Source organism: Mytilus edulis, chromosome 11, assembly GCF_963676685.1.
Source record: "Mytilus edulis chromosome 11, xbMytEdul2.2, whole genome shotgun sequence".
NCBI lineage: Eukaryota > Metazoa > Mollusca > Bivalvia > Mytilida > Mytilidae > Mytilus > Mytilus edulis.
This window is the reverse complement of record NC_092354.1, coordinates 43,226,978-43,251,760: the sequence shown is the minus strand read 5'-3', so window position 1 is coordinate 43,251,760 and position 24,783 is coordinate 43,226,978. Positions and strand designations below refer to the sequence as shown.

Genomic DNA, 24,783 nt, shown 5'->3' with positions numbered 1-24,783 from the left:
TTTTCGTTTTGTGTGTTTGTTATAATTAAATAATGCACAAAAGCGGAGACATTTTTTTTTATTATAGTCTTACTTTTGAATTGTTCGAGGACCATCTTTATGTAAAGTGTATGTCTCGAGTGCGGTTGAACACGGGTAAATCACCGGTCCGATCAAACCGTCCTGGTATGCATCATCATGTACTATTTGCCACTGGATATTAAAGTCCAATCCGGTTTATCAATGTGTATCCGATTCATCCAAACTAAAACGTTTATCCTTTGGTGAAAAGGAGCGTTTCTGCATGTGTAGTGGTAGTGGAAAGAATGTGTGACTCAAAGATATGACCGAATAAAGGTTGAAGAATATTTGTTCCGTCAGAAACATATATTATTTCTACGTATTAGGTTCAATTTATTTGCTACTTAATTGTAGTAAATTCATTTTTATGACTAATAACGTTAATCAGTTATGGCTAGTAAAGCAGGCGAGACTTTGCTGCGTGTCAATTTGGTGCAATGGGGCCTGTTTCTCTCAATAGCTTTAAGCAATCAATACTAAGGCTAACTATATATATGGTGTATGGTGGTATTGCAGACTGAGAGTGTCTCTGCATGTCTCTCTGGTAGGGTTTCTCTGAGACATGATATAGAAATGCTCACCGATTGCACATTATCCACACAAATGTTAATGTAGAGATATGTTATAGCCTTGTGTATAACAAAGTTTCCTCCTGACCTTCTGTTAAAAATAATTATTTACGTTCATATAATAGTGTAAACAAATATAGACAGACCGTTCGGGGACTAATCAAGCAGACCCGATTACCACGTGACATCAATTATTCGGGTCAACACAGTTGGAGTGAGTAAAATCAATAACGTAGTTGGAAAATATTCTTGTTTATATGTGTTATTTCAGTTAACTGTTTCAAATTTTATGTATTGAACCCCAATTGTCTAGCATGTACATGCGTTTAGCTAAAGAAGTTTCTTTTTTTGGGGGTGTTTTGTCACAAGTTTTCGCAAAATGATTTGTCGTGAAGGTCATTGGAACTCAAAACAGTAAAATCTTCAGTTGTTTTTTAAAATTATGTTTTTTGAATGTTTGATGCTGAATTTTGTTTATGCTATTTCAAATATGCAAGATTCGTTGATAATGTTCATCATAACAACTTCATGTTCATCAGAAGGAACTAGAACAAAATGCCGAGTTTACACCACACAATATACTCTTAGTACAGTCAAACCTATATACCAAGAAAAGTTTTTAGGCATGGTCCATGGCCACTCATTTATAATTACACAGTTTAATTAAATCACCTGTTGATGTGTTGATATTTATTGTCCAATTAATCAATATAACTGACTGCAATTATTTACGTATAAACATGTATATAACATCTCAATCTTTTTGGGTTTATTTTGGCACCCTCTGTGCATGGGAACGAAAAAAAGGAACCTCAAAATCCTGAAAAAAATACAATCTTCCTGTTGAAAGTCTAAATTTGTGTACCAATCCAATATACCTCCAATTCCCCGAACTTCATCCTAGACGTCCTCTATTACAGGACCTATCTATTGTATTTATTTTTAATTTGTTCTCGTTCTAAACATGCATGACATATTTGCCAATGGATGTTACACAAACAACAATCATTATCAATCAATCAATATGTTTTCCTTCTTTTGTCCATATTCAATCAATACAAGAACAGTACAACACAACATTTTGTCATCTGCCAATTGCAAAAGTGTATCTCAAAGGATTTGCCCCAATTTTTTTTTAATTTTCACCCGTGCAGGAACGGGGAAAATCCCTAAAAAATCGGAAGAAAAGGATTTGTCTTTCTGAAACACTTAATACATTAAGCTTTAATAACTTTAGTGAATGAAACGTTTTCAACTGCACATGTCTGTCTGTACTATTATTTAAGATATTCACGGCCATGTTTGACCTTATATAATTTATTCTAACGAACCTTTAGGTGTTTAATATTAAGGAATTGATAAAGATGGTGTGTTTTTACAACACAAACAACATTTCAAATACGGCTGCCTAGGCTCCCGCTATGGATTCAAGCATTTTCATGCTTGTTTTGGTGGAATTTTCCTATGATCTATTATGTTTATGCCATTGCAACTGAAGTGTTGGGGCATATTGTTTTACTTCCGTCCCCCCGTTTGTCCTTCCGTCAGTCCAGTATATCTAGGTATTTAAGATAGATGAAGTTTGAATGCTAGAAGGTTTAACCATCCTAGTACTAAGCAAAGTTGTATAGCCGTAAAACCAGGCAGGTATGGGCTTTGCTCATTGTTGAAGGCCGTACGGTGACCTATAGTTGTTAATGTCTGTGTCATTTTGGTCTTTTGTGGATAGTTGTCTCATTGGCAATCATACCACATCTTCTTTTTTATATTGTAGTCAATTCTTATCAAAAGCAGGATGGTCCATTCTCCCTTTTACAGTTATATTGTTTATAAAGCCCGTTCTTTAGTCAGTACTTTAAATGTGTGTTCATTACAACAAATCCAGTATTTTGATTGGCTGAATTCCGTCCCACATTTTGCATTTTGGGGGTCCAGTGAGTAAAATAGAAACATTAATACATCACAAATGTCTGCTGAACAAAATGTTGGAGACCAGTTTACAAAAACTCTGCAGTGAACGAAGATATTTTTGTAAAGGCAATTCAAAAGTAACAAAAAAAAAGAAGATGAACAGCGAGAAACAACTGAATTTTATTTAAATTCTAGGTGATGTGCTCAATCAGCCAACCAGGTATCTCTCATAACAAGAAATTAAAAGGCAACATTGGAACAACTAAGGATGTTGAAATTGACGAAAACCAGAATGAAGCGCAAGCTATAGATTTAAATTTGAAGTCGAAAAAAGACGACCTCAACTATGTTTATTATTCAGAGGTAAACAGAGTAACTGCTTTCAAATACTGTTCAAAATGTGTGTATCATAATATTCTGTACATGAGTCCACTCGATCCCAAATATCTTTAAAAGTTATTCAACATAGTCATTATCATCGAAATTAGATTTGAATAATTCCAAATCTAGTTCAAATACAGATCTTGTGTTCACCATTTGCTTAAATATCATGTAAGGGACTGCTACCATTTTTATTTAATGGGGGAGGGTGGGGTGAGCTAGCAGGATATAAACACTTTAAATTGCAAAAATAAAAAAAAATGTATGAAGAAAAAACTCAGGATAAACTAATAAAAAAGACAGGACCGAATAAAATGAATCAAAGTACTGACGTACTGAACATCGGACGACTGCAAATTATTGTGGATGGTCCGACAAGCACATGTCTGAGAAAAAAAATCACATATCTATACCTGAAAGTGAAGTTAATGTACAATATAACTTTTTTCTGGGACAAGTTCGTGTGTGGATGATAAATTAAGGACAAGGATTTCATTCTCCCCATAATGACTATTTATTGTAGTGATATAGCAGTATACTCTGGTTTATTGTCATATATTATATTACTACTTGTATATATGTACAGTTACATGTATATGTCGTGTACAAATTGCAATTTTGTACAGGTTATATATAACATGTACAAAAATATTGTACATGTTATAAATTGTACAATGCCAAAATACAAGTTATAACATGTACAAAAGTACCTCATACATGTTACAACATGTACAAAATATTACTTTAAAATGGTTTTAACCTGTACAAAATTTAAAAATAATATTAAAGCAGAATATACATTCAAAACTGAAATTTATCAAATAATAAAGTACAATAATCAAATGCAAAAGAAGGTGCATTATTTGCACTATGCATAAAATACTTCATTTCCATACATTTTTGACACTGACATGTGACACCTTTGAGTTGCACAAAACTTACATTCTTCTACATTTACACCTACCAGACTTACAACTGCCTTTCTCACACGGACAATGCACAAAACTTTGCCCTCCACTCAATGATAGCTTACGCACCATCCCTCGCACACTCATATCACTCATTGGGACTTCAGTCAAGTTTTTGTTGGGGTTCGTATTGCTTATACTTTAGTTTTCTATGTTTTGTTAGGTGTACTATTGTTTTACTGTTTGTCTTTTTCGTTTTAAGTCATGGCGTTGTCAGTTTATTTTCGATTTATGAGTTTGACTGTCCCTCTGGTATCTTTCGTTCCTATTCTATAGTTGCATTTGCAAGAAATTAAACCTGGTTTCTACTCAAATATCGCTTTATTTGTCCAACTAAGTCTTTAATTTCAATTTTATAGCCGCCATGTTCATTCATATTCATCACCACGCCTGCTATGTTTTTCTCATCGGCAGGGCCCATATCAATTGACGGATTAGGTGATTAATCAATTATCATTGTTTCTGTTTCAAACTCAATTGTTTGTGCATTGTTGTCTGCTGAATCATGACCATTCAATTAACCATCAGTTTCAGTGTTTCTGTCCGTCTCTGACATTGCTTTGTCAGTTTCAATTTCAGTGTCAGTGTTCTGTCTCGGTAAAGGTTCTTCACTATCAATATTACTGGATAGAGAACTTGCTTCAAATATTGTTTCTAATAAAATTGAGAATGGAAATGGGGAATGTGCCAAGGAGACAACAACCCGACCATAGAGCAGAAGGTCACCAACAGGTCTTCAATGCAACGAGAAATTCTCGCACCCGGAGGCGTCCTTCGGATGGCCCCTAAACAAATATATACTAGTTCAGTGATAATGAACTTCTAAAACATGATGAAGTCTTTTTTCTGTTTGAATGCCAGGTAAGAATACCGAATAATGTTTATTGACTACATGTGTATTTTTAAAGTAAGTAAATATGAAAACTATTAAACTGGTCATTAACTGTATCAAAAAGGTATCACACTAACATGAATGGACAACAAAGGTATCACACTAACATGAATGGACAACAAGGGTATCACACTAACATGAATGGACAACAAAGGTATCACACTAACATGAATGGACAACAAGGGTATCACACTAACATGAATGGAAAACAAATATTTCACACTAACATGACTGGACAACAAAGGTACCACACTAACATCAATGGACAACAAAGGTATCACACTAACATGAATGAACAACAAGGGTATCACACTAACATGAATGGACAACAAAGGTATCACACTAACATGAATGGACAACAAGGGTATCACACTAACATGAATGGACAACAAAGGTATCACACTAACATGAATGGACAACAAGGGTATCACACTAACATGAATGGACAACAAGGGTATCACACTAACATGAATGGACAACAAAGGTATCACACAACAAAGGTACCACACTAACATGAATGGACAACAAAGGTATCACACTAACATGAATGGACAACAAAGGTATCACACTAACATGAATGGACAACAAGGGTATCACACTAACATGAATGGACAACAAAGGTATCACACTAACATGAATGGACAACAAAGGTATCACACTAACATGAATGGACAACAAGGGTATCACACTAACATGAATGGACAACAAAGGTATCACACTAACATGACTGGACAACAAAGGTATCACACTAACATGAATGGACAACAAAGGTATCACACTAACATGAATGGACAACGAAGGTATCACACTAACATGACTGGACAACAAAGGTATCACACTAACATGAATGGACAACAACAATAAATGATAAACATATTATTGAGGATGTGTTGTTATAATAGAAACATATTTTTATTTTCAAATTTTGTACATGTTAAAACCATTTTTTAGCAATATTTTGATTTGTTATAACATGTACGATGTACTTTAAAAATTTGTACATGTTATAACTTGTATTTTTGCATTGTACAAATTATATTATATACAAAATGTTTGTACATGTTATAACCAAAATTTTGTACATGTTATAACCTGTACAAAATCACAACTTGTACACGACATATATATAATTTTCATGCATTAGTATACCAGTCTAATCTACTATATCAATAATAATGAAGTGCAAGTGCATGGTGGACACGTCACTCTTCTGTAAAAATTCGATTTTTCTAATAGAATGGATTTGAGTAGGCATTCGTATTTTCCCGCAAAAAAAGTTTTATAATCCATGTAGAGATATCGTTGCATGAGATTGTAACTGTTCTTGAGATATTCTACCGCATTCGTGTGCATTAATATTAATGATTTTTTACTTATACATGTATGTATATACATTGTACATATAACAAAACATTTTAATATTATTAATTTATCTTCCTTAAAAAGTATTTGATGAACATTCGTTGCAGAAATGAATTTATAAAAAGCGACAAGGAATGTTAGTTTGCACTTGATAATGTCTACGTATTCATCATGTTTATAGATCGGTTAAAAACCCAAAACGAATATTACGTATTTGTAAATCTAGGCGATAGCAATACAGAATGTCCCCACGTCTATTCGCTGTAAAAAGGGCAGGGTAGAGTTTAAAACTGAAAAAAATGCAGGACAACATTTTTCATCCTACTCCCCTCCCCCCAATACAAATCAAATGGTAGCTCCCTGAACGACGCGCACACATAATAATTGTTTATCAAATACACCATTTCTGATTAAAACATATTATCTATTCTTTGGTTTTGCCCATTATTCTTTATCTTTTTTCTTCCTTTATAGTGTATTATTGAATCATAATTTCGTTCTCAGTAAACACAATCTAAACCGTTATGCATTTTTTTCTTCATTTGAACAGATCCGCTTACAATTTGCCTTTTCATTAAACTTGTGAAAATTCCAGAGAGTTGTAATTTCATTACCACTAGCATGTTAGTTAAAGTCCTCAGTCCAGTCAAACTGGACGTTAACATTCAATGGCCACTAGCTGTCAAGTTATTTTTAATCTGACCTGTATTTAACACTTAGAGCAGTGTGTAAAGGTCAACTTTGACAAAAATAAATATGAAAGTGTTTCAGCCTTTTAAAGAAATCGGAACGTATAACTACAGTCAATTCAGATATATATGTATATATGCGTCCATTTTATTACGGCGTTTTTGAAAATGAAAAAAAAAGTAAGATTAGACAAGAAGGCATTGTTGCTCGAATGGATTTATCTGATTTACACCAAGATATCCTTGTCAATGCAGAATGCAGAATAATTTCCATAACAAAGAAGGTGGTCTTTTAGCGATTTGGCCACATCTTATTGAAAAGCATGATACATGTTACTGTAAATGCAGGGTGTACAATTTTATTTAACGACATCTTGGTTTATGTCAATATAAAATTCGAAGCGATTTTTTTCCGTTTTTGCAAAGTATATCCTGTTGCAATCAGTTTCGGAAACAAAATCTGAATTCAAAAATTGTTTTTTTAATTCCTTATTGCCAATTGTATAACCGGAAAGTTTGGAGGACTTTGGAGATGGAGATTGCCATTGGTATTTTTTTGTTTTTCAGTTGTAGAGGAAAGGTCTAATATGGAAAGTATAGACATTTAAATCATAAATCAGGCCGCAATATTTCTCTTTTAACGATTGTTTTACAGATATGACGATTATTTGTCACGTGGAGCCTTTTATAGCTGACTATACGGTATGCTCATTGTTGAAGGTCATAAGCTGGACTATAGTTGTTAACTTTCAGGTCATTTTGTCTCTGGCGTAGAGTATAGCAATTGCGGATACCCACATCTTTACAAAAAAAGGGGGGGGGGCTGATTGTCTAAAAGGGGCACCGCTCCAGTCATGCTTCAGTTATTCCCTAAATAACTAGCCATATTTTTGCCCAAAATGGGGGACTAGACTTTCTGGAATTTCCTCTAAATTTGCCTCTGAGTAGTCTCATGCATCATTTTATGTTTATGTTTAAAAAAAATTATGTGTACGAATAATTTTCTAAAATATGTAGATATAGGAAGATGTGGTGTGAGTGCCAATGAGACAACTCTCTATCCAAATAACAATTTAAAAAAGTAAACCATTATAGGTCAATGTACGGCCTTCACCGAACAACAAGCTATAAAGGGCCCCAAAATTACTAGTGTAAAACCATGTGTCTTCATTGCTATGATGACCCTCGTTTAATTGTACATGTACTATTGTTAACCATTTACATTTTACTGTGTATTGACCTCGGTAGTAGTCCATCGAAGCGATTATTTGTCCTCTGGCTGTATAGGTCATACAATAACAAGAGGCTCACAAAGGAGTCCATTTAGCACCTTTGCCATATTGGTAGGTTAGTGACTGTCTTCTTTCCACTAAATACTTCGAATGTAACTCCGTAAGGGAGCTACCATTTGATTTTTATGGGGGGGGGGGGGGGGGGGGGGCTAGGATGAAATTTGAAAAAAATAGGCAGGACAGGAGTTTTGAGTAAAAAAAAAAGGCAGGATGAGACACTTTGCAAAAAAAAAAGGCAGGATGACAATTTAGGTAAAAAAAAAAGTCAGGATAAACTAATAAAAAAAAAAAGGCAGGACCGAATAGAGTGAAAAATAAAAAGGCAGGACAGAGATTACAACTAAAAAAAAAATGCAGGACAAAATTTTTCATCCTAGCCCCCCCCATAAAAATCAAATGGTAGCTCCCTAACATTGCGATTAAAAGGGAGATATTGCGTATACTTCATAGACAAGACAAGACGCATACGTTTTTAAAGTCTCACCTTTTTTTTACATATAAAATATACAGCTTTTTAAAACACAAGTTAACAACAAGAGCCACTCTGTAAAGAGTTGTTAGAGACTATAAAACAATTTTCTAATAAAAATACAATTCAACTACCTTGACGGTATACAATTTTCGCTTTTTAAAATTTCATAGCAGATTTTGGCAGTATAAAATACCATATTTTCATTTGTAAAAAGAAATAATTTAATTTTGGATGTAACGCGTCTTCTGATTGGCTGACGTTATTTTGTTATCAGCCCATAGACATAATTTAGTGATGTGACCGTGACGTCATCAACGTTTTTTCGTGGTTTTCTACGGTTTAAAATGAAATTTAGAATTAAATTATAAGAAATGACTAATATTTTTTCTGTCTATTTGAAATAACATAAAAAATGTGGTGCACACTGTTAAATAACCCGCTACGCTCGTTATTCAGTGTGCACCAAATTTTTTATGTTATTAAATATATTTTTTTCATTATCAGATAAATCTCATCAACAAAATGGTTAGAAATAGCACTACGAATATCTGAATATAAGATTCTGAAAAGAACAGAGACCATCCACATTTATATGAATATATTAAACTTGTCCGAAAACTTAAACCCAATAATATGTTGTTATTATTAGGTATAATGTGTCCCTAGTGGTTACTATCTCATTGGCGTATAACCAACATCTAATTTTATATATTCATATTGAAAATGAATGTTGGTGTTTGTATGGTTCTTCTCTGTCCGTGACTAAGTCTAATCTAGAATGTAAACGAAGGCAAAGAGGGAAACTATGATTTTTCTTCCCCCTCTCCCATCATCAATATAATTTTTTTTGCTTGTCACTTATAGGGGTCTGCGACCCCCCTTTTCAACAAATTCAAACACAGCTGAGTCTACTTTAAAACAAATACGGAATTGTATACTAATATTGCAATTTGGCATCAATTGTCTGTTCGAAAATGTGATAAATATTGGTATAAACTTGAAGTGCACGTGTGAAACTACGATACTATTCATAATATTAGAAATACTGAAAGGGATTTTCTCGTTGTGTATAAGATCCATTGGTGGCCTTCCGCTTTTTTCTGTCTTATTAGTTAAAAAAAAAATTTACTCAAAGTAAAATGGATTGGACGCAAGTAAGCCATACCGCTTTTTTCTGTCCTATGATTTGGTTGTTGTCTCTTTGACACATTTTCACATTTCCATTCTCAATTTTATTTATTTATTTTTCTTTTACTTTGAAAAAAATAAACTGTAAATGCGGTTTTATTTATTAAATACATATCGTCCTTTTGCATTTGCTTAGAAGATGAAAGTAATGCATAGTTGTAATCGATTTAAATTTTAAAGCTGTTGTTATTAGCTGCATTTTGTTGTCTAACGTTGTCTCATTGGCAGTCACACCACATCTTCTTTTGTATATGTTGTTTCAAGCAAGATTGTAACTAGCTGCATTTTGGTGTAAATTAGACTGAGAGGAAAAACTATGTTGCTTTCAGCACGATTGCAACCTATTACTTGGATTTAGATAAAATTGTGAACATAGTATATTAATGGCAAACACATAACCTCTATCGAACCTCTTTGGTTAATAGACGGTGTGTATTTACTTTCAACAAATACGGAATTGGAAAGTTCAAGGAGTTTTATTTCTAATCTCATTAAGGTAATGTTTATTTATTTATTTATTTAAAATGCAACCACTGTTTATCATTTTTTTATGATTATTTTGTACATATGGCATCAGAGAGTACTTATACATGTTTTAAATAGTTTAAAGTCAAAAGTACGAGACCTGTGTAAAAGCAACGCAAAGGAACTCATAATTTCATTCATATAATATACAGCAAAATTGTCCTTCAAACTAGCTTCGGAAAGAAACAAATAAATTACGCGTCTTATACCCTTAACCTCTGAATTTAACTAATTCATGAGTACATGATATGGCCTTGTACGATGTAATTGCTGCGGAAAAGATAAATGCACATTTCTTTGTGATTGGGTTAACGTTATAGAAAATGTATCATAAAATTTTAACTTGACGAAAAAAGAAATTAACCGAAAGTTGTCAATTTTACACAATTATTTTAAACGGGAGAAGTGTTCCTACGACAACAGTTGATATATGGACAATTAAAATGTTTTCCTATATATGAAATCGCCGACAGCTAAGTACGAGATTTTATCTATCAAGCGTGTTTGTATGGTTATCTTAATGTACGTGCGAACTTTGAATGTTTGAATGTCCCTCTCCCTCTGGTATCTTCGTCCCTCTGGTATCTTTCGCCCCTCTTTTACACTTACCATAACATTAAGTGAAGCAAAACAGCATTATTTGACACATTCATTATAGCAACCATGTGATTAAAAAGAACTTTTTGAAAGGTTTGAACTTTGCTATGCTTGAATTCATGTACCGCATTCAATGTTGAAGTAAAGATAAAGAATATACCAAAATGTCAAACAGATACACATGATACATATGTATTTAGAAAAAAAAATTCTGGTCCAAACATACGTTAGCAGTGGCGGATCCAGAGGGGGTTCCGGGGGTTGGAACCCCCCCTTTTGTTTGGCCGATCAATGCATTTGAATGGGGACATATACTAGTAGTTGGAAACCCCCCCCCCCCCCCTTTTATCCTGGGTTGGGAACCCCCCCTTTTTAAAATGGCTGGATCCGCCCCTGGTTAGTTTCAATCACACATTCACATAATGTATAATAATTGTTTAATTCATATGACCTTAAATTGTAGAACTATTAGTAAATAGTGATTAATTTTGTTTATTTGAAAGCTCCATGCGAGATATAAAGGATAACAGCGGCGGATCCAGAAATTTTCATAAAGGTTGCCCACTGACTGCCTAAGAGGAGACCCGCTCCATTCATGCTTCAGTGATTCCCTATATAAACAACCAAATTTTCCCCCCAAAAGGGGAGCCCGGGACCCCTGAAAACCCTCTAAATCCGCCTCTAGATAAGCGTTAGTACGTTAAAACGATACCATGATCCAGGAGGCTCTTTTGACATACTTGTATCTTGTAATACAAAAAGACTTAATGATGAATTCGGATTATCGACAAGACTTTTTGATAAAGGGGCCTGGGTTATAAACCCAATTCGGACAATGTAATTTTTTTTTATACATTTAGTTCTATACGGGGAGGTTGAACTGTTATGTGACTATTTGAGAGAAAACGACGATATATAAGGCATTTAAAGGTTGTAAGGGAATAAAACTAAAACATGATATTATTAGAATGTATTCATACTTTGCCAAATCGTAGTATATATTGTGATATATGTTAAAATATAATAATAATGATGAGTCACCGAGCATATTCTCAAGCTACAGGTTGTGACAAGATAACGCCTTTGTGTAGCGGGGTTGCTTTCCCCTTAGTACAGGTAGAACATATAAAGCCAGTCTTAATCAACTGAGCTAGGGAATCGATTCTTTGGCTCAGTGGGTTAACGCACTGACTGTCACATAGGCGACCAAGGTTCGAATACCGGTGGTGACGATATAAATTTGTAGAGTAGATACATGCTCTCCGGTTACATGTGGATTATACTGGACAAACATCATTATGTATTGGAAGCTTAACTAAACGATAGGATTGTAAAATAAAACTCTAGAAGATAGCTTTCAGAAAATGCTTTGAGATTATCAAACGAAACGATAGGACCGTTGTACGTTTTTTCCGGCTAAAATATAAAATTGGAAAATTGCATGTAGATTCGTTCACAAAATTCTCTATTTCAAAGTTAGCTCCCCTTAAAATGCCAATTTACCCCCCAAAAAATGAAGCAAATATAATCAAACTTAGCTTGTAAAATATTAATGTTTATAAATTGAAATCTTATAAATTGGTTCTTTTTAATGAAAATTCACATGCGTTATCTGTATTCGTTGTCAAATTTTGCTAATTTGATTAACAATCATTACACATGTACCTTAGGTTCCCAGTTATTTACAAATCAAGACGACGAAATCAAGCCACCTCTCTAATCTGAAGTATTGAAAAGTAAATACCCCTCTTTCCATTCCCAAATATTTGCAAGTCCCCCCTTTAATAATTTCCTTCAATCCTCTCTTTGGGTTCAAGGTTACCATTTCATTTTCTATTTAAAAAAAACTATTAAGATGCATATCTAAGGTTCAAAAATGTTTTGTTTACTTTGTGTTTAAGTTCAAAGTCACTCTGTTAAAGTACAAGTATTTTTCCATTTACGCTTTGTTAATGTATAAAATCACGCACTAAGAACGATAACTCTAAATTAATTATAAAACTGCAACCTTGACTGAAACAGATACTAACGTAAATAGGTGAAGGTCGGATAATCCATTACTAGATAGGTGGTAAGTTAGTTTATATATTCTCTCATATATGTTATATATTTAATAAAAAGAAATATCATTTAAGACCTTTTGATGGAGGAGATAGTTCATCATTATCACTATAAATGTCTATATTAACATTTTTATGCATTTGTAGTATCGGTGTTAAATATTGATTTATTATGCATTTTCACTTTGTGTGTATAGCTTGCTTTTATAACATGGACTGTCGGTGAACCTTTCAGTAAATTTAAACCACATGTCTACACAATACACAATTGTTTTTTTTTCTTCATTTTTCTAATTCGCATTACATTTGTATTTCAGACAACTTCAAGGTTTGCTCAATCCAATTGTTATCTAAATTGATTTTTGCGTTAAATTTGTGAGCTTTTTACAAATTTTCCCTCAAGACAACTGACCTGCATCGGTTACTATATTTGTCCCTTTTTTATTGTAGTTAAATCCAGTTTATTCTTGCTTTTGCTGCTTTTTAAATGCTATATGTCAGATATAAGCCTGAGAATAAACCAGGGATAAAATCGGATTATTTGTAAAATAAAAATCGCAAAGTTTATTAATTTCAGGTAAATATTCATCAAGTTGCCATCTGTTTTTTTTATATCAGTATCCGATTTGCATGTACTATTAATAAGCAGAAATTTCATCAATATCCAGCAATTTGAATTTATTAGAATTTTTTTTTAATTTCTAACAAACATGGCAGTCGTATTAAAATTGTCCTGTATCTTCATTCTGTTGTTTTTGAAAAAGTAATTATATACTTTGTTTATATACTTCCTCGTTTATAAAAAAATCTTAGTCCATGTTGTCATTGAATGAATTCATATAGGGGTCAAGGCAGTAAATCATTCATGTGAACAACAAAGTATTTACAACATGTCGTAAATTGAAAACTGCTTGGTCAGCATAATTAACTTTGACCATGTTGACCGATATGTACCGTATTTGGACACAATATTACACTGCTGTTTTTGTATGAGTGTTTACAGAATTGAGAATAGTGGATGAAAAAAAAGGATAGGGAAAAATCGATGAACATATAAACAAAAAAGAATAATTGAATGCTAAACAATTAAGAATTGATAATAAAGGAAGGGGGAGGGTATAGACTAGACAGGAATGGTCCAGTGGCGGATCCAGAACTTTTCCTAAGGGGGGGCCCGCTGACTGACCTAAGAGGGGGCCCGCTCCAGTCATGCTTCAATGATTCCCTATATAATCAACCAAATTTTTCCCACGAAAGGAAGGTCCCGGGCCCCCCAGGCCCCCCCCCCCCCTGGATCCGCCTATGTGGTCTCAACATAGAAAAACAACGGAAATGATGGACCTATTTCTTCAGACCCTAATTCTCTGTAATAGATGGTTTGTCATGTCTGTTTCCTAACACCTTTTATCTGGCTGAATTACATGCTACATGTCTTTTTGCGAGTTATCAAAAGAATGTACTTCTAAACCTGTGTATTTATTTATCAGACTGGAATTTTAATTGTTACAGTCGGACTATTAAAATGTGTTGGTTGAACGGTTCCCATATTAAAAGAGGCTATGCGAATAATAGTAATGAGCCCCGAAGTAAGCAGAGATATTTTTTTTATCGATTGATGCTAAAAAAAATCCCATATTGGAAGACATTGGTAAAGTTCGGAAAATAAGAATACAGGGTAACATATGTATAAACTACTGGTATCGTAATCATGGTAATGTACATTTAGTATAGATAAAAGCAAAACATATTTAATGAGTGCAAAAAGGTTGAAATTACCTTTAAAAAATTACAACATAATTTGAGATAAGGAAAAGGGGGTCCATACTCCTGTGCTTTAAGTTTGCCTGTGCTTAATCCTTCAATCAGAAGCAATATTTAGAAGGAAGCAGTCTATCCTAGTTAAACACAAGTTGAAAGCCGATCGGTGACCTATAGTTGTTACATTCTGCGTCATTAGGACTCTTGTGGAGAGTTCTCTCATATTGGCAATCATACCGTATCTTCTTTTATGTATAATAAAAAGAACTGAACATTGAAGTAGTTAACACATATAAAGTACGCAAATACACCGTTTGCGAATTGACAAAATTACGATTTAACTGTTATTATATAATTACACTATGTATGACCCAGTATATATTTCTACTAAAATTTAAATTATAAATAATGATAAATGTTGAAAGTATACATTTAGCTTTAAGGCAAACATTCTTATCACACACACTCTATATAAATAACAATATTATATCTACTGTACTCTGATATTTAAAGGAACGGAGATTATTCTTTTCAAAGCTGTAAATACAAAAATACGGTCAGTTACAAAATAGCATTGAGTTGTATTCTCCGTTTCAAGATTAAAGGCGCGAAAATTGTACTTTTATTTTCTATATTAAAACTGATTATATTGCCTTAAATTATTTTCAAGTGTTCCTGACAAATGATGTCAAACTCGATATAACTATAACATCGTTCTGGTAAATATTGTGTTGTAAAATGATGCCCTTTATGGGTTCTTGATTAGATTAATAAAATTCTTATCTTATCTTATCTTCTTATTCGAACTAACAATATCAGTGCCGGTAAATATAATTACGAACACTACCTTTTGATTAAATCGCATAATCATAAATGTAAACCACTTAGTAATATATATTATGTATATAGTGGCCAATAATATATTAGCAGTGCTATTTTCAAACGCGCTGTAGCATTAGAAACACTTAAAGATCCTATATACAGCATGCCAGGATAATCGAATGCATATATTACATGTATCATTGTGCATGCCAGTTTGTTTTCGCAAAGTAAACATGAACTTTGCCAATTTTTCAAGAAGGCCTTGTACTTCTTATAGACACATAAAACCCGAGATTGTGAAGTCAACGTTACTTCAAAGACGTAATATATCATATACAATATGTTTTTGGCTACTTCAAACATGAAAGTATTATATTTTTATTTTTACTTATTGATTCAATATTTTCTTAAGTTTTCAGCGAAATCGAAATCAACGTACGCGGTCGCGATACTGTAACGAGAAATTGTATATTTTTGGTCTGAACGAAGTTACCTAGGTAACGCTCAGTTTCGTAGGCTATAGCCTTAGATCCTAGCTTCCTGCTAAACAGAAGAACTAGATTGGGTCAGGATATCATGCTCAGTAAATTGGACCCCGTGTTGGAATATGTTTGTATTCATATATTTGAAGGTATGAAATGATAGACCTTGCTTTTCTATTTTCAGAATATGCTGTCTCCATTTCAAAAAGAAAAGTTGGAATTTTACTTCAGATTCTTCGGTAAGATTTTTCATTGTAGTGTTTTAAGACGGAAAATCACGTGATTTAGTGACGTCACGGCGAAAATTCCTATAGCAAAATCAATTAAACAAAGGAAAGCACAATAATTGAAGTCGCCACGTCGAACTGTTAAGACCTTTAGACATGATAGATATTTGATGTTTTCCTATATTACTTCAGAATAGAAAAATGGTGTTTGGGCGCATATTATTCATAATAAGAATCCTCTGAAACCTGTAACTCAGATTTTTTAAAATTTCATTGTTCAGCAAAATAAATGCATGTAGGTGTGTCGTTTTTGGGATTTTGCTTTTTTTTCTTTCTTAGTTGTTATTTTTGTTTGTTTGTTTGTTTTTTTGTAAAGAAAGGGGTGTACATGTTTTACAAAATTCGCTTAGGTTTGCCTATCAGTGCGATATTGTTAAGTGGCATAGGATATAATTCTTTTTATTTTCATAGTTTCATCATTAATTTGATAGTGTGGTGATCCAATTGGAAGCTGTTGTCAAATTTTATTCAGATGTATCCTTATTTTTATTAGTCGAACTTTTTCATTTTCTCATTCCAAAGTCACACTCAAATGCATCTATTTTACTAGTCTAAACAGTTATGGCGTCTTGAAAAGCTGTTTTAATATTGTCGAAGAGCTTTTTTTTAAAAATAGCCTTTCAAGGCGTCATAATTATTTGGACTACTGTTTTTCCAATCCTTAAATTATCTCTGTATAGTTTACCTCCTTTGTAAAACTTGTGATCTGCATTAATCAATGTATCAGAATGATGACAGTATGAAAATTATTTGAAAATGAATTTGGATTTTTTTTTATTTTGTAGATACAAAGGGAAATAACTTTCTGGAATATAATAATATCGGTGAATTTGGAGAGGTAAGTGTTTACAGATAGCAGCTAATTATAGTAACAAGTGAAGAGGTCCAGTTTCTACTATAGTGAGGGTCTGGATGGTTTTTTTTCCATTTCTTTATTTTTATCTTCAAATAGACAATTTCGCTCAATTCTTTATCTGTTTTGCTCAGTATTCTCTATTCTTTACATTAATAAAACCATGTTAATTAACTCTTCTCTTTCCTTTGTTGGCTTATATTTCTATTGAATGTTTATTGTTTGGGGGATCTTTTTTTTTGGGACGTCAGGATTGGACGCTTTTAAGCTCGGAATTTCGGGATTGATGCTTTTGGGGTCCGGGAATTCTTTTTTTTTCTAATTTCGGGATGTCGGGATATAAATTTCTTTAAATTCGGGACCTCGAGATTTCATGTTTTCAAGTACGAGACTTCGCCACCCCTTCTCTTTATTTATTGGCCTTTATTCAACACCTTTTAGTCATTATTCTCTATTCTGTTTACCTAATCTAGACCCTCATAATCAGTTTGTCAGACTGACATGACTAGGATATAGCCGAGTGAGGTGTTAACCTGCAGTCCATATAATATACAGGGGCGGATCAAGCGATTTAAAAAGAGATTGGGTTTTCAACCTCATATGTACTAATTCAAAAGCACTGACTGAAAAAACTAGAGGCTCTCAAGGGCCAGTGTCGCTCACCTGTATTTACTGATGCTTTGGAAATCTTGTAAAATAAGGTTAAAATCGTAATTTATAGTTTTTATTATTATAAGTTACTATGATTATATCTATGAGTAAGCAAATAACAAAAATTTGCTCTAAATGCTTCAGTTTCAGAGATATAAACCCAAAACTGCATTTTTCCCTATTTACTATTTTTAGTCATGTCGGCCATCTTGATTCCTAGGCAGGGTCATCGGACACATTTTTTAATCTAGATACCCTAATGATGATTATATGGATAAGTTTTGTGAAATTTGTCTTAGTAGTTTCATCAGAGAAGATTTTTGTAAAAGATTACAAAAATTCACGAAAATTTGTTAAAAATTTACTATAAAGGGTAATAACTCCTTAAGAGGTCAGCTGACCATTTTAGTGATGTTGACTTATTTGTAGACATTACTTTGCTGAATATTATTGCTGTTTACAGTTTACCTCTATCTATAATTATGTTCGAGATAATAACCAAAAACTGCAAAATTTCCTTAAAATTACCAATTTGGGGATGTCGTCCAGCAACCCTACAAAGGGTTGTCCGATTTGTCTGACAATTTTGGGAATTTTTGAAGAAGAAAAAAAATATGGTTTTATAAATTCAATCAACTCAGTTACAAGCCTCAAAGACATATGCTATACTAGTTTATAAATCATTGCAAGCCTTATATGTATATGTTGTGTACAAGTTGTAATGTTGTACAAATTATAATTTGTACAGAATTTTTGTACAAGTTATCAGTGTTTTATGACCTGCTGAACAAAAATGGATGAGGCAAGCACACAGTCTTTTGCTCCGCATATTTCTGTCAATTTTTCACAACTTCATGATACAGTCTAATACTGAGCATTGATACAAAAACATTTTAAGACCTCAAAAAGATTTTGTATAGATATGAATATGGTATAAGGAAAAATATAAAATTAGAATTTAAACCATTCAGGTATCCTCATTTCCAGTGTGAAGGCACGGAGAATAGCACTAAATGTTAGGTTGACGTATATTTTTTTGAATTTAAAACATTACACTGGTACATTTTATAAGTTAAACCTGTACCACCTGTTGCAAGTAGGTAGGTGTCAAAAAACTTATAACTTGTACAAAAACCCTGTACAAATTATAATTTGTACAAACTTACATCTTGTACACAACATATATATATACAGGTAATTTGAAATTTATAATTTTGTTGAACACTTAATTTCTTGATTTTCCTGAACCCGTGAAATCCACTAACGAATTAGGCGGTACCACGATTTCCTGAGGAGTACAATAACTTGTTAGTATCCAAAGGACAAATTTTGAATACTACTATGATATTCAATACAGAGTTTGTTCCTTGAAATGTGATTATAAACGGTGTAAATTTTAATCTTTAATTTTTCAGAAAATATTCAAATTTACAAAATGGTCACCAACATCAACTGCAGCTCAGGAATTTGGAGAAGTTCATGAGACATTCTACGAAGTATTAAAAGAAAAAGCTGGAGAATATTATGATGGTAGGTGATATACTTCATATACATTAGGATTTTGACAGGGTTTACAGAATAGAGAAAGGGCAAAATATCCAGAAACAAGAATGTTTCCAAAGTACACGGATGCTCCACTCGCACTATCAATTTCCATCTTCAATGCATTATGGACTGTGAAATTGGATAAAAAAATCTTATTTAGCATTAAAATAGAAAGATCATACCATAAAGAACATGTGCACTAAGTTACAAGTTGATTGGACTCCAACTTCATCAAAAACTACCTTGACCAAAAACTTTAACCTGAAGAGGGACATACGGCCACAATAAAGGTCGCACGGGCGGACGCACAGACCAGAAAACATAATTCCCCTCTACTATCGTAGGTGGGCCATAAAAAGGAAGAATTAAAAAAGAGAAAAAAATAGGTCAAAACAAAGGAAAAGCATAGCAGATACTAAAATATAATGAATAGAGAATAGCAGCGAATATTTATAAAGAATAGAGAAAAATGGCATCCGAAGGCTGTTATTTGAATGATACCATTAAAAAGTGTGGCCTTATGTTACAGCTTCCTACTTTTGTTTTACATATTATGTTCCTCTTCTGTAGATAAAGTAACCTTGTCAGAATGGTTGGCGTTATGGGAAGCTATCATACCAGGTTGTATGAGTATGTTGAACTGTCCAATATGGCTGCGACTTCTACCCCGATCTCTCTTTAGAATCATTGACAGAAAAGGTAGGTACCAATATCCTATTTCTGTAATTGGATACATTTTGACAATAAAGAGAAAAATACAAAAATACCGAACTTCAAGAAAAAATCAAAACGGAAATGCAATTTTTAATGTAATGTTCTTGACTTGGTACAGGCATTTTCTTACGATTAAACCTAGTTTTATAGCTAGCGAAACCTCTCACTTGTATGACAGTCGCATAAAATTCCATTATATTTACAACCATATGTGGACAAAACAAACCGACACAATATGTTTCCCATACTTTTGACATCTACACCAGTACCTTTTGATATCTAGACCAGTTCAGTGGTATAGCAAGGCCACTTTTAAGTTAAAACATGCACCTGAGGACAGAAGACCTAAGAGTAGGAGGGCGAAATCCCCGAAAGCTCACACTTTATCTTGAAAAAGTTAACATTTCTGTAATTTAATATTCACCAATAGCAACATGCTTTGTCGATTGAGAACAATTCTTAACTACTTAAGAGATGATTTCAGCTTCCCCATTTATATGTAGATGCATGCTAGTAGAACCTATAAATGCAGTACAGTGTATGTATCTCCGCACCGCAGGTCCTATTTAGATCTACGGCAGTACCTTTTGATATCTTTACCATATGTCCTATCCTATTGATATTTATACCAGAATCAATTAACATTTATACCGAGTTTGGTCCTATTGATATCTGTACCAGAACCTTTTAAAATCTACATCAATATATCTATTTAACTGTATAATCCGATAACAGTATATCAGTTACTTGTGAAATAGAAATATCGTTCTGCACCACTTAGGGGAATATTTTTTCGATCTGTTCGTCCGTCTTTTCATTTGTCTGTCCTGCTGTAGGTAAAAGTTTTGTTCAAGGCAGTTTTTGATGAAGTTGAAATCCAATCAACTAAAAACTCAGTACACATGTTCCCTATGATATGATCTTCCTAATCTTAATGGAAAATTAAGAGTGTTAGCCAAATTTGGCGGTCAACTTAACATATTAAACGAGAGTGGGAGTGGGGCATCCCTGAACTACGGATACTTTCTTGTTTTATGTATTTACAAAATGTTTTGGTCAAGGTAGTTTTTTATGAAGTTGTTCCCTATGATATGATCTGTTCAAATTAAATGCCAAATTATATACTAGTAAATGTGCCACGCATGATATACGCATGTAATGGCCTTCCTGCGTATATCATGTGATGGACTTTTGCCTGCAGTTTTAATCCCAATTTCACAATCATTTGAAGATAGAAAATGATAGTTTGAGTAGAGCATCAGTGTACTATGGATAAATTCTTGTTTTATGTTTTTACAGAAGACAATGTGATAGATGAAGAAGAATTGCGTGACTTCTACATTGAGCTTGTCAATTTACAACCAGAAGAGGCAAAGAAAATAGCGAAGAAAGGTTACGAAGAAATGACAGATGTAAGTTATTATTGAAGAAACAAGATTATTCTATACCCTCATTATTAATATGAAAAAACAATAATATGCAAGGCTGTTCTTATTTATAAGAGGGTTTTATTGGGATTTATACAGTGAAAAGTAAGAGACAAACAGAGCAGAATAAAGATAAACAAATTAAAAAAAATACGCAAAAGTAATAAAAAGTAAAACAGCAAAAATACTGAACTGCAAGGAAAATTCATATCGGAAAGTCCTGTATCAAATGGCAAAATAAAAAGATCATCCAAGAGGATATTCCGTGGAACAGTTTCATGCTCATCTTGGCGACATCATATAGCCAGTTTGTTCTTTGTATTATATCATTATGTATTCTAAAAATTGAGAAATGAAATGGGGAAGGTGTCAAAGAGACAATAACCCGACCAAAGAGCAGAAAACAGCCTCTCTTAGAATTGAAGAGTCTGCTAAAGATATAAAAACTTTATATAACTGGTTAAATAATTATAAATATTTTAGTGCAGAAAATGAGAATGGTCACTTATGACATCATGTTGTATTTACGTATTTGACCAAACATTTTACTTCGATCATTCATAGTTTTTGATTTCTGACAATCAAAATATTTGGTAGTAAGAGAATATGTTTGCACTGTCAATGTTTTACTTGATTTGGTAGAGAATTATAACTTTACACTTTCAGTATGGACGATATCCATTAAACTTAGAAGGATATGAACAGATCTTTTCCAATTTCTTATTCGGGAGAACACCCTACGGACCAGGAAGATATATTTTTGGTTGTTTCGAACATAGAGTGGAGAGCACCAAATTCAAGCTTATTCAAAATGCACCAGACATGGAGGAAAAGGCAAAGCAAAGGCAAGACAGTGGTAGGGCAGGAATGGGACATACAGGGACAAGACGACCAAGCTTGACCAAGAAAAAATCTCAAAAATGATATTTCAAGATTAGAATAATGATGAATTTGTATGGTTTAAGGGTTAACAGAAATGTTATGATAATTTTGAGATCACCTGGCGTAAGGGCCAACATGTTATATTTTTACACCATATCTCAATTGATAATGTTGTATAGTGAAACCTGAACTACTTGAACCAGATGAGCAATGCAGATAACACTGTAAGACATATATATCATAGCAAAAAAGATTTACCCACATGCATGTCATATATACTATTGATACAGTGATTTTCTGCTAGAAAATAAACAATTGGCCAAATACATGCAATTGGCCAAATACATGTACAATTCGGAAATTAGTATGGCGTTCATTATCACTGGACTAGTATATATTTGTTTAGGGGCCAGCTGAAGGACGCCTCCGGGTGCGAGAATTTTTCGCTACATTGAAGACCTGTTGGTGACCCTCTGCTGTTGTTTTTTATTTGGTCGGGTTGTTGTCTCTTTGACACATTCCCCATTTCCATTCTCAATTTAAAGTTGTATTAACATGATTAAGATTAGACAAATAAAGAATATCAAGTAATGCACTAAAACAGACGTTTGCCCTCTGTTTTACACATAGACATTGCATATGACATATTTCATTGCAAGGTGTGTTTTTTTTGTATACAAGTCCTTGACCTTTTTCAGACGTCATTTTGTATTTGTTTTCAATTTGATATGGAAGAGTAGTGATCTGTATTATTTGTTTAAGATATCATGCCTCAGTAGTTATATGTTCACATGTTGAATAGAGCTGTAATTTGATAATAAAGTTAAAAAAAATATTGTTTAACAAGCAGTATAGATAGACCATTTAAATGTATTTTTTTGGAAGATCACAAAAGAACAAGACTTTCTTCGAAACGGATATGAAAGGACCATTAAGTAGTTACATAATTATGAATTTGTTGAATGGAGCTGTAATTTGATAGTAAAGTTAAAAAAAAAATTGTTAAACAAGCAGTATAGATATACCATTTAAATGCTTTTTTCTTTTCTTCGAAACGGAAATGAAAGAACTATTTATTTTTGAAATGCGATAATTGGTTAATAATTTCTTTGTCGGCTTTTGAAATATAGTAAATAAATATAGCTTAAAAGTGTATCCCCTATTCAACTATAGATTAAAGAAAGTCATAAAAAATTCATTCAATTTATTTAATTTTCATTGAAAACAATTTAAATTGGATGATATTTTTACTGTTTTTGACAAAAATAAATATTTGGTTGCTTTTTTAAGGATATATGGCATTATGCATTTAATTACAACAAATTTAATTAAGAATTTTATATCTTTTACAAAATGTGGAGATTTGAATTTCAAAAATATAAGTGATTGAAATATATGATAAAAAGCAACACTTGTTATATATAGAAACTACTTTTTTGTACAAAGGTTTTACAGTTTAACATGTCTACCTCAACTTCAGACAAGGAACTAATCTCCTGTGATGTAGTACATGGGAATAATACCTGAAATTTTCTATTGTTCTCAGACTGTATCTATACACATATTTCGAGTTCTGTATCATTACTCTGAGTAAACTTTATTTTTGCTTACAGACCTTATAATGGCATTCGCAAAACCATTTCTTTTGGTCTGTGAAGGCATTTGTTTTCTATCATGACACTACAAATTATTTATTTCAAATGCAACAGAACTCGAGATTGGTGTGTTTTTTTAAGTAACATTTTAAAACTTTTTTCTATATATTTGTGTATGTGTTTGTTTTTGTTATATACCTATATAAATTTGAATATGCATATAAACGTTACATTATATTATTTGTATATTAGCCTTGCCTAAGATTTAATTTCAAAAGTCAACTCCAAAACTGTAATATAAAGCATGTTATCCCCTTGACATGGAAAATATGTTTAGTATGCAAAAGTGTATACAAGGGTAAAGTTATTATGCCTCACCTACGATAGTAGAGGGGCATTATGTTTTCTGGTCTGTGGCTCCGTCCGTCCGTCCGTTCAGGTTAAAGTTTTTAGTCAAGGTAGTTTTTGATGAAGCTGAAGTCCAATCAACTTGAAACATAGTACACTTGTTGCTTATGATATGATCTTTCCAATTTTAAGCCAAATTAGACTTTTGATCCCAATTTCACTGTCCACTGAACATAGAAAATAAAAGTGGGAGTTTCAGGTTAAAGTTTTTGGTCAAGGTAGTTTTTGATGAAGCTGAAGTCCAATCAACTTGAAACTTAGAAAACTTGTTGCTTATGATATGATCTTTTTAATTTTAAAGCCAAATTAGACTTTTGACCCCAATTTCACTGTCCACTGAACATAGAAAATGAAAGTGGGAGTTTCAGGTAAAAGTTTTTGGTCAAGGTAGTT

General features: G+C 32.9%; 1 protein-coding gene across 7 annotated transcripts; it reads left to right on the top strand.

The window, feature by feature from the left end:
• The first annotated feature begins 746 nt into the window (after positions 1 to 746).
• On the top strand, positions 747 to 24,219 carry LOC139495636 (sarcoplasmic calcium-binding proteins I, III, and IV-like). 7 transcript variants are annotated; one of them, XM_071283927.1, is made up of 8 exons: positions 747 to 843; positions 2,736 to 2,903; positions 16,213 to 16,267; positions 17,101 to 17,153; positions 19,235 to 19,349; positions 19,935 to 20,063; positions 21,378 to 21,490; positions 22,172 to 24,219. In XM_071283927.1, the coding sequence occupies exons 2-8, from the start codon at positions 2,739 to 2,741 to the stop codon at positions 22,427 to 22,429; spliced, it is 888 nt and encodes a 295-aa protein (XP_071140028.1). In that variant the 5' UTR covers positions 747 to 843; positions 2,736 to 2,738; the 3' UTR covers positions 22,430 to 24,219. The 7 variants fall into 7 exon arrangements, 5 of the variants coding, with proteins under 5 accessions (XP_071140028.1, XP_071140030.1, XP_071140032.1 ...); XR_011657419.1 differs by lacking the exons at positions 747 to 843; positions 2,736 to 2,903 and adding an exon at positions 12,913 to 12,977 and having other exon boundaries at positions 22,172 to 22,723; positions 22,933 to 24,219; XR_011657418.1 differs by lacking the exons at positions 747 to 843; positions 2,736 to 2,903 and adding an exon at positions 15,842 to 15,913 and having other exon boundaries at positions 22,172 to 22,723; positions 22,933 to 24,219.
• Positions 24,220 to 24,783: the final 564 nt, after the last annotated feature.

What these genes read in the sequence shown, in the direction of transcription:
- LOC139495636 (XM_071283927.1), top strand. Translation starts at nt 2,739, where the DNA reads ATGTGCTCAATCAGCCAACCAGGTATCTCTCATAACAAGAAATTAAAA. An exon ending in ATTTTACTTCAGATTCTTCG is followed by an intron (nt 16,268 to 17,100) that starts GTAAGATTTTTC and finishes TTTATTTTGTAG; the next exon opens with ATACAAAGGGAAATAACTTT. An exon ending in TAGAATCATTGACAGAAAAG is followed by an intron (nt 20,064 to 21,377) that starts GTAGGTACCAAT and finishes ATGTTTTTACAG; the next exon opens with AAGACAATGTGATAGATGAA.